This window comes from Populus euphratica, unplaced genomic scaffold (genome assembly GCF_000495115.2).
Source record: "Populus euphratica unplaced genomic scaffold, PopEup_1.0 scaffold141.1, whole genome shotgun sequence".
Classification (NCBI taxonomy): domain Eukaryota; kingdom Viridiplantae; phylum Streptophyta; class Magnoliopsida; order Malpighiales; family Salicaceae; genus Populus; species Populus euphratica.
The window spans coordinates 323,195-334,104 of record NW_011499971.1 but is presented as its reverse complement, the minus strand read 5'-3'; the positions used below and the strand labels follow the sequence as shown (position 1 = coordinate 334,104).

The 10,910-nt window shown below is 32.1% G+C and overlaps 1 protein-coding gene across 1 annotated transcript; it reads left to right on the top strand.

Moving 5' to 3' along the window:
- Positions 1 to 2,234: 2,234 nt before the first annotated feature.
- LOC105139277 (AP2-like ethylene-responsive transcription factor AIL5) lies at positions 2,235 to 5,749 on the top strand. Its single transcript, XM_011045654.1, has 8 exons — positions 2,235 to 2,694; positions 2,811 to 3,195; positions 3,332 to 3,414; positions 3,807 to 3,815; positions 4,113 to 4,201; positions 4,284 to 4,357; positions 4,443 to 4,570; positions 4,727 to 5,749. The coding sequence occupies exons 1-8, from the start codon at positions 2,547 to 2,549 to the stop codon at positions 5,449 to 5,451; spliced, it is 1,641 nt and encodes a 546-aa protein (XP_011043956.1). The 5' UTR covers positions 2,235 to 2,546; the 3' UTR covers positions 5,452 to 5,749.
- Positions 5,750 to 10,910: the final 5,161 nt, after the last annotated feature.

Sequence of the window (10,910 nt, the reverse complement as noted above, 5' to 3'; positions counted from 1 at the left end):
GGGTTATTAAATACCAATAAAAAATAAATTTTGAGAAATTACTCCATGACACTCTAATTTTTATACTTTTATATTAAAACTAAGTATTTTTCCCCACAATTTCTATCATCAAAAAAATAAACTATTACGTTGTAATAACTTTATCTAAATAATAATAGTGTTGCCATTATATTATTTTTTTTAAGAGTAGAATTATATCATCTATGAATAGTTTAACTTTGAAATTTAAAGCTCTTTTAATCGAGGTAAATACAAAAAAAAAAATCCAAAACAAGCATTAAAGTTGAAAAAAAAAATTCCGAGGGAGAGAGAATGTGAAATAAATCACAGTTATTAACCTAAGAATTTTTTTTTAAATAAAACCAGATTTTTCAATTACCAATTTCTTAAATTCACATCTCAATAAATGAAAGTCAAGTGTCGAGGAGCGGCTTCCGATGCAACTCTCTCTGCCATCCCCCAACTATGTATCCTTTAATTTTTATTTTTAGTAACAAAAAATAACGCAATACAATAATTAAAAAAATTCCTTTAAAAGTTAATTAAGGACCCAGTTTATCGATGTTATTAATTTTGAGGTCAATTATTGTTTTGATTTGTAATATTATTTGTTCTTATTAGTTCATTTGTAAGCATTTTTTAAGTTTTAACAGCCAGCTCTCGAGTTGTTTGATGCTATGGCCTATAGGCTTTATCCATATTAGAAAGAAAACTAGATATTTTAATCATATTTCACCGTGAGTTAAATATTTTTTAACAAAAAAAACTAATATAAACCTTTTCAACGTGTTTCTGTATGTAAAAAAATTTTAAATGAAAATAAAAAATTATAACATATTTAATCAAAAAATTAAGAACTAATGTATTAAGAAGTGAAAAAAATCATAAATAATAACTAAAAATAAAAATTAAAAAAATTGAGAGACATGTATAAAACAAGATATTTAAATTCGCAAGATGTAATATTTACGCTGTTGTATTTTCTAAAGTTTTTAATTATAATAATTTTTTATTTAATCAAATGATAATAATATATATATATATATATTAAATTAATTGAATAAAATAAAAGGTAAAAAAAGAATATGTAAGGCTCCATGTATTAGAAATATTATTTGAAAATAAATCTTTTTATATTTTCAAAAATAAAATTCATCTAAACAAAAATTTTAAAAAATATATATTAATCAGAAAAACCTCTTAAAATATTTAAAAATAATCATCATTTCAAATAGACTTTTTAAATAACATAAAAGAGATAAGGGATATTAATATAAATAAAATAAAAATAAGATTATGATTATTTAAAAAAAATAAAAAGAAAAAAAAATATTTGTTCTTAAAAAAAACTGAATAGTGTCGTTCATAATAAAACTTATGAGTGAACTCAAACCATGAAGTTAACCAGATTTAATATTTTTTTTCTTAAATTTATAATAAATCTAAATAAAATAAATAATGATGCTCATGATAAAACATGATAGGGTAAATAGTGCAGCTACACAATGTTCACCTTACATATTTTCCTTTTAAATTTATAACAAAATCTAAAAAAAAAACAATGATTAATATTACCTATATTAAAACGTGAGGAGATGAACGAATGTATATAGTATTCACCCCACAAACTTTAATTTATTTAGGGTAATTACAGACCATGAATTCAATGGAGTATAATATTTTTTTAAATTTATAACAAATTTAAAAAACAAAAATAAATAATGTTGTCTACAATAATAAAATATGAGAGGTTAACAATGTGACCGTACAATATTCATCTAATGTATTTTTCAATTAAATTTATATGAAAAAACAGTGAATAGTGTGCATCAACAGTAAAATGTGATAAAATGGGAAACACACTGTGGACTTCCACGGTAATTTCCCCATGGTTTAGATTATAGGTAATGGTGGGAAATACTTTTTTTTTTTTAATTTATTTTAAGTGAACCAAATGACACTTAGGAATGCAGCACTGTTGACGTAGCGGCATATGTTTTTGTAGAGAGATTCAAAATTCTCAAACTGTCTAAAGTTAATTTAAAAAAAAGTTATTGATAATGCTCTCTCTGGTCTGGTCAAGACTCAAGACAGAAGATATATATATATATATATATATATATATATAGAGAGAGAGAGAGAGAGAGAGAGACCGCCTTCATCATCCCATGGAAAGCTTCCACTTGCTATGCCCTCTCCCTTATTATCTCAAAACTCCATTTATTGTTGTTTTCTTTTTCTCACTCTCGTAAGGGAAAATAAATAAATTACAAAGCCCTCGATCTTCGTGCCAGCCTCAGTCTCTCTCGCTTGATATTCATCTCTCTTTCCTCTTCCTCTTCCTCTATATTTGTGTCAACTTCTCTCCATTACTCTCATCGAAGTAAAGGAAACCCATTCTTTACTCTCACCATCTCTCTGAAAGCTTAAAACACTTGCTAACTAGGTTGCTATTTCCAAAGACAAACTGAGGAAACAGAAACCCAATAATCTCTCTGTCCATTACTGTACGCTTACCGATTATACCAGCATCAACAACAGTTAACATGGATTCTACTTCTCATCAGAACTGGCTCGGTTTCTCACTTTCCAACCATCATCACATGAATAATATTAACATCCCTTCCTCATCTGATTCCTCTAACCTCTGTCTCTTTGAAGCCTTTAACACTACACCCACCACCACTACCTCAGGTCTCTCTCTCTCTCTCTCTCTCGATTTCTTCATTTTTTATTTGCACATATTTTTGCTCAAACAACTAGATTTCTTTTCTGTTTTTATATTAACAGCTTGTGTGATGTTCATACAGCACAAGAAGATAATGCAGTAGCTGCCTGTAGACCAACTGACATCTCTTTATTTACCACTTCTGGACCAAAACTAGAGGACTTCCTTGGTGGTTGCACCACCACACCGCCATCACAGCCACCACAACAGCCACTAGGTGGTCAGTTCTCGACTGAGACACCCGGGACTACGCCTACTACTGTATCTGACAATAGTAGTTCTGAGATATATGATTCTGAGCTCAAAACTATAGCTGCTAGCTTCCTTCGTGGTTATTCCTCTAATGATCACCAACAAACAGGTAGTTCTCAAAAACATCAACAGCTTCTTGTGCAGTCTGAACATGCTCCAAAGAAAACTGTTGATACTTTTGGCCAACGTACTTCGATTTATCGAGGAGTCACCAGGTAAATAAAAGTTGTAAATACCCTAAATCTTAAAAGGAATAAAGAAGAAGAAAAGAAGTGTATTTCTTCCCCCATTTTTCTTGAAAATAATCATTAAATGGTTGATTTTATGTTATTTCTTTTGGGGTTTGCGTAGGCATAGATGGACTGGCAGATATGAAGCCCATTTGTGGGATAATAGTTGCAGAAGGGAAGGCCAGAGTAGGAAAGGAAGGCAAGGTAACTAAGCTTTTCTTCATGTTATTCTTGATTTCTTTGAGAATTTTTCTTTTTCTAATGTGCGCATGTCCATAACATGGTGTATCCGAGATCTGGGATTGAGGCTAAGTGGGAACAGACCTTCGGTAGTTTGTGGCAGAAATAAATGGTGGAAGAATATTGTCCATGAAATGGACTGCAAAACCCGAGAAAATGAAAAAAAATAAATTAAATTTAATATCCTGTTTCATTAAAGGGCTAAGATCTTCTGGGGTTTGGAAGACCATTAGATTTTGTTACAGGTGTGCATTTATGAGAGGTTTTGATGTGGTTTTGTTTCTTTATGTGGCATGTACATGGCGAATGATTGCTTTTCCCCATGGATGCACAATTTATCATCATTGTCCTTGCAGTTTATTTGGGTGAGTTCTTTGTTCTTTCCCGTCTATTGTTTATGATATTAATCATGATTAAAATCATCATTTTGCTTTACTACTTGTATGACCCAAATGTTTTCCTTCATGAATGTATCATCATCATCATCTTCTCCTAGTTCAGATTGGACACTAGATTTTTGACACTGTAACTTGAGATTCCTTTTTTTCCCATGAATGTGTCATCAATTTCAGTATCTATGTATCTAGATTCTTGTTACGATGGCACTGTTATTATTTCTAAGTACTAAATGATCATTTCCTTTTTTGTAATAATATTCTTAGGTGGCTATGACAAGGAGGAGAAAGCAGCTAGATCTTATGATCTTGCAGCTCTCAAGTACTGGGGTCCGACCACCACTACAAACTTTCCGGTGAGTGCTTTATATATTTTTTTGTAATTCGTTCTTGAAAGTTTTTCTTCCCCCTTTCATGAGTTTGTATATATTGCTTTAGGTTTCTAACTATGAGAAGGAACTAGAAGGGATGAAGCAAATGACAAGACAAGAGTTTGTTGCGTCACTTCGAAGGTAATAACCATCCTACGTTAGTATTCTTTTGTTGTTTTCTTTAATATATTTAATAATGGCATCTCAGTATCTTTTATATTTGTAGAAAAAGTAGTGGTTTCTCCAGAGGAGCTTCAATTTACAGGGGAGTGACAAGGCACCATCAACACGGTCGGTGGCAAGCAAGGATAGGAAGAGTTGCCGGCAACAAAGATCTCTATCTTGGCACCTTCAGTGAGTTTCCTAATCCTTCCCTCTGTCATCCATATCTATATTATGAAAATGTATACCACATTATGTCAAGAATCTGATGTTTCTCGCTTTATATCATTCATTCGTTAAGTATGTGTACAACGTGATAATGAAGGCAACATTTCTTTGGTCAAACAGGCACCCAAGAGGAAGCTGCGGAAGCTTATGACATTGCAGCAATCAAATTTAGAGGCCTAAATGCTGTAACCAACTTTGACATGAGTCGCTATGACGTAAAAAGCATAGCTAACAGCAATCTTCCCATTGGAGGAATATCTGGCAAATCAAAGAATTCATCAGAATCAGTTTCTGATAGCAAAAGCATTGATGTAAGCCGATCGGACGATCGCGATCTCTCCTCGGCGTCCTCCGTAACCTTTGCTTCTCAGCCCACAACTTCTACTCTTAGCTTTGCCATGCCCATCAAACAGGACCCATCAGATTATTGGACCAATATCCTTGGATACCAAAACTCCACCACCACGATGAATAATACCAAGAACAGTAGCAGCATTGTCGCACCAAGCACTTTACTTCAATCTTCCACAAGTTTTCCTGCTTTTCAAGGTCCAACAGCTTTCAGCATGGACTTCAATACGAATTCTTCAGTCAATGAAAGCAACAACAGTGGGCTATTATTCAATGGTGGTTATATACAGCAACAGAGTGGTGGTGATGGTATTAGTACATCGTCATCAAGTTCAAGTATTCCATTTGCTACACCCATTGCCTTGCATGGTAATGGAAGCAGTTACGAGGGTAACTCGAGTTATGGCAGCTGGATTTCTCAATCTTTGCATTCTTTCCAATCTGCAAAGCCCAACCTCTCAGTGTATCAGACACCTATTTTTGGAATGGAATGAGCTCACAAAAGAAATGCAAGGAAAATGAGAATCTGTGCAAGCTTGAACGTGAAAGGCTGGCTAGCTTGATGTTGATGCCAGCATGCAATGCGCAGAAGGTTTAACTTTTTTACTTTGAATAGACGAGTTGGGACTGACGAGCATTTCCACAGTAGCTGACCTTAGTACTAACTGCTAGTTCTTTCTCATGGTCTTGTGTTATCTTTCTCTTTTGCTTTTGCTTTTCACTGACATGAATTTACATGGTATAAAATGAAGGAAAAAAGAAAAAAGAGGAGAATATCCTTTTGTCATCTTTCATCTTTGTTGGTAACTCGGTATCAGATTATGGATGTGAAAGAGTTCCCGCATCAATTTAGCTCTCTTCCATTTTAACTTTGAATTCATGCTGGTGAACAATAGAACAAGGAGACAACGTTTAAATAATGTGTCGTATTATCATCGTCATCATCATAATTTTATTGGATTCAAGGCTCCCAGCTACTCATTATCATTCAAGAAACGGTAATTTTTTTTAAAGAATAAGTAATGATACTTCGTTCATTAAAAATATAAACCACCGAATCCATAATAATTTATACATCTACAGATAGATATTTAACGTCTCTCTAAGTCGAAAACCATATAAAGATGCCGATTTTGAATCAAGCCGTGATGGTCCTCGAGGTTATATTTAGTTTTGAGACTTTGGGAGGAAAGGGAGATTCATATCAGTATCATATCGGCCTCGAATTTTACTTTGCCTGAACCTTTTTATTCCCATCAAAGATTCCGAGCGATGGAGTGTCATTACATAAGCATTTTGTTTAGCATTGTGTTCGCAAAGAAAAAAATGCCTCTACAATTTTCTTTTGTTAAAAGATTTTCTACTTAGATCCCACAAAAATATTCAAGGAAGCGATTGCCTAGAAGGCTACAACTGCTTTCCTCCTGATGGTCCCAATTTTCAAGAAATATAAAATTAATGACAATATTTTGAGGAATGGAAATGACATCATTAAAAATGCTTAAGTGTTCATGTGCATATTTTATAAATTAATTAATGTGTAGGTAGATATATCTAATTTGACATCAAATTAAAAGTATGGTGAAAGAAAAAGATTTAGAGATGCTATGAGTTAAAAATGGACATGGACGCCTTTAAAGTCGAAGAGTGTACTTAGTATTTTTCATTTTTTACTAGTTTTTGTATAATTTGCAATCAAATATAAATGATGGTCATTGAGCTTACAACATATATCGTCTTGGATTTATGTAACTAAAGGGGGGAATTCCCTAATTGAAATTGAAAATTAAAAAAAGAAATTGAAAAGCTGCACATCATTCAATTGGAAAACAGCAGTGCTTCCGGGCCCTTCAACAAAATTGAGTTAGACCCAGGAATTTTTTTTGTTAGACATCATAAACATAATCTTTTTCAAATAATAATTTAAGATTGGTACAAGTTCAAGCTTAGGCTTTGTCCTCATCTAGCTTTAACTTGATCCTTTCATTAGTTTAAGAAACAACAGGATAAACACGAACTCTTTAAGCTATGTAGCCAAAAGCAAAACATCTACCATAGCCCATCATTGGTGCGGTAGTGCGGTACAATAGGTGACATGGCTTCTTTATCCCCTTGTCACAAGGAAAGAATTTGAACTTGAGACGAATACACTCGTTTGCTTGCAACATTATGACTTCCTTTTCTTTTTATCTTAAAGGAATAATTTTTTATTCTTTGATGGGAGATATGGACTCAAGAAACAATTTTTTTAGATGAAAAGCGTGTATAATGCTACTGTTCATCCAGTGAAATATGAGATATTTAACTTATAATTAGATATACTACAACACAACATGTAGGAATCATTTTGCCCTTTAAGTTTATAAAATATAGCCTTCGCTTAGGGTAGTAGAGTCTTTTTATTTTTTTTATGAACAATCAAAATACTATAATGACCTTGGAACCAAAAAATTATAAGCCTTTGATTCTTGGGTATTATCAATTTTTTTCAATTTTAATATACAAGTGGATTACTAAAATGTCTTTTAAATCAACAATATCAAAACATTTAAGGGTTATTAATATATTTTCAAGTTGTTTTTTTTTGTTACTTTTATCTTTTGTCAAGGGCATTGTCTTTTTTAACCATTCAATCAAGGGTTATTAATGTATTTTCAAGTTGTTTTTTCTTTTTTTAAAGGGCATTGTCTTTTTTAACCATTATAAAATAATAATTAAATCCAAAAAATTATCAACGCATGAATTATATGCACCACCACATGGAAGGTATTCTTTGGGTGGCTTGTGTGGTGTCTCTTGTGGTTAAAACCATCCATCAACCGTGTTAAGTTGCTGCGTCCTATTACATCCTGTGCGACACGTGTCATCAACTGTTGAGTGATTTGTTGTTGATCGATTTTTTTTTCCCTCTCCTTCCACAAAAAACTCAAATTGGTCTTCTTTATTTTTAACATTTGTGCTTTAATTTTTCTTCTTTTGATTTCTTATTTTTATCCTCAACTCTTCAATAAAAGTTTTATTTCCTTTCAATTTAGTTCTTTAATTTTAATTTATGTTATATTATGCTTTTCAATATAATTCCTATTCTTTTTATTTTTAATTTTTATTACTTAACCTTTTTATTGAAGTTTATTGTGAAAAACATTTAGACCATTTGCTTCACCTAAACATTATTTTTTAAGGGGAAAAATATGGCAAAAAATATGGACCCACAATGTAGCACGGCCCATGCCTAGTTTATTGCTATTATTAATAATTTGCATCTTATTATTATTATTATTATTATTATTATTATAGATTTTTTATGGTTCATGATTTTGAAAAATATATGGTATATGTGGCATTTATAGCCTCCACACACACACCACATCATCCCTTCACAACTCAACAATAAAACAACATTTTTAATGCATTATTATTAATTTGTGAATGATTGTAATCTTTGAAATGTTGAGATCCATGTAGATGTGTGACTACCTCGTAGCTATAATGCTACCATAAAATTTATTTGAAGTGGAATAAGGTCAGAATCAATACTCTATGATGAAGTTAGGAGGATTGAGTTGCAATAAGTTTATTGGAGTTGTAATAGTTTGGTTTTAGCATGTAAATTTGATAAATGTTAACGTGTTAGTAATTTTGTTATTCACAAAGCCGCATAGAATATATGAGTATCATTGATTGTTCTTTTAAAATGTTGATTGATGGGTAATGAAATTATCTAATACATTACAATTACATTGTTGTGTTCAAAATGTTCTAAAATATCTTTCATTATGCAATATTATGATATATTAATAGTTTTAGTATTTACAAAATAATCTAGAGTAAATGAACCACCATTAGTCATTATCCTAGAATAACTCTAAACTATTATCCATCGCCAAGACATGCACAAAAAAAAAAAAAAAAAAAAGTAAACACATCCAGCTCTGTAGAAGCAAATGCAGAAATTTAAAAAAAGGGATGAGGAGGAGGAGGAGGAGGAAACAGCGATTACAACTTCTTTGTCCTAATACTCCATCTGTCATGTAATTAAGTTGAAAGCAACATATATCATAGCCCTACCCTATATATTTGGGTTTATAAATACAAAATATATTCATCAAATTACTTGCTAATTAAAAAACGAAAAACAAGAACAAGGGAGTGATGGAAATTGGCCCTTGTCACGATATATATTCCAAAACTCAAAGTAGTGAGGCCACACACCGGTCGTGCCTTGCCTGTATTTGAGCTACAACGGAGAGAGAGGGAGTTAGGGATGCAATGGTAGATCAGAGTCCTAGTTCGGAAGGAATCTCGGATGCTTGGTAGGGTGCTAGCTAGGCCATTTGACAGTTCAAGCTCAGAAGACATAAATTAAAGTGTGTTTTCTTGTCTGGTGGAAAATCGATCTCGAGGGTGGATGGAAATTGCGATAATACTAATTTTTTAAACAAATTTCTTGTCGATAGGTTTTACTTTTAGACAAGTCGATCTTCATATGTGAGCATCAAACCTTGTTATAATTGTCTCTCTCAAACAAGATAATTTAAGCCTTAAAACTGGTCCAAATAGTGTGTGTGTGTGTGTGTGTCCAAGTATTAAGGTAATTTATAATAAGAAAGATGAATGAATCAGGGAGAAAAAAGAAGGGTCCATCGTCCTCAATGGCACTTGTATAAAACCATAAAATTGTAGATAGTGAGGCCAAAATAATTGTTCCAAAATCCTCAGTGCTCCGAGCACAGAAAAGGCATTCCAAGCTCTTTAATTAAAGGGAGACGAATACCTTGACCAAGAGAAAAAAAGGGTGAGCTAACATAAAGTGAGATAACGAGCTTTAAGAAGAAAATAATTTACAAGAGGACAGAAACAAAAAAACATAGCTATTGTCTGCAAGCTTTTTGGATGTGTCCCTTTCCGAACTCAAAAAATTTAAAATTAAAAAAAATAAGAGCAGATTCAATTCAAAATCTTCAGTCCTTTCTTGTCTCTTACATTCTCTCTTGGATGATGCTCTGTCCTTTTGTACCTTTCGGCGCCTATTACAACCTCACCCCCACCACACTGCCCCTTTGACCACTGTTTTGACTGTATTATTTGTGGTGATACTTATTAACTAGCTATGATTCTCATCAACTAGGAAGCCCCCTTAACGTCGATGCACTTTCTAGGCTTGCTTGGTCTTAAGGGTTGCATTTTAAAAACTGTGAAAATATTCTTCAGCAATTTTTTTTTTAAGACAACTTTTTTGGTCTATTAAAAATCGTTTTTCCCTGTAAAAAGACCATTAAAATGGTATTTTTCAAATAGTCTTTTAAGTGGGTGTACTTTATTCTCTAAGGAAATCATTTTGCAATCTAGTCTCCTTGTGTAATGATCAAGATGGTGTTTTTTAATCTGTAATAAAACAAAAAAAAACTTGTGTAATGATCAAGATGGTGTTTTTTACTTTGCAATGAGACAATTTTTATTTTTATTTTTTTATTTAAATATCAAGGTATCTTGAGATGAGCTTTCAAATACAGGAATTTGTTTTTGTTATTTTTAGAGAAGATTATTTATATATAAATCGAGACATCCAACAAATTAATTTCTTATATATTTAAATTTGAAGAAGTACATCAACAAACCATTTATCCCTTAAACCAACATACCGAGCTATAAAAAGGATAATGAAATTAAATGTGTTTAGTGTTGTAATAGTTCTTACAATTTAAAAAAATTATGTTCTAGAAAGGCTTTAGTTACAATTCTTTAAAAAATGGCTTAAAAATATTTATTTGGTTGGGGAAGAAAACTACCACAGTAATATCAGACGTTGTCTAAGCATACGAGTCTTCGGTGTATCTGGCTTTTTCTTTCTTTCCATCTTCAGAGCTAAGCTTCAAATAGTTGGGCTTAATCATGTGCCTTATCCTCTAGAAACCATTATGCCTCATTTATCTCTAATAAGTGGGCAAATGAT

Bases quoted from the DNA above. Each gene is read 5' to 3' on its own strand.
- LOC105139277 (XM_011045654.1), top strand. From the start codon at position 2,547: ATGGATTCTACTTCTCATCAGAACTGGCTCGGTTTCTCACTTTCCAAC. The intron at 2,695-2,810 runs GTCTCTCTCTCT...ATGTTCATACAG, and splicing joins ACCCACCACCACTACCTCAG to CACAAGAAGATAATGCAGTA. The intron at 4,571-4,726 runs GTGAGTTTCCTA...TTGGTCAAACAG, and splicing joins TCTCTATCTTGGCACCTTCA to GCACCCAAGAGGAAGCTGCG.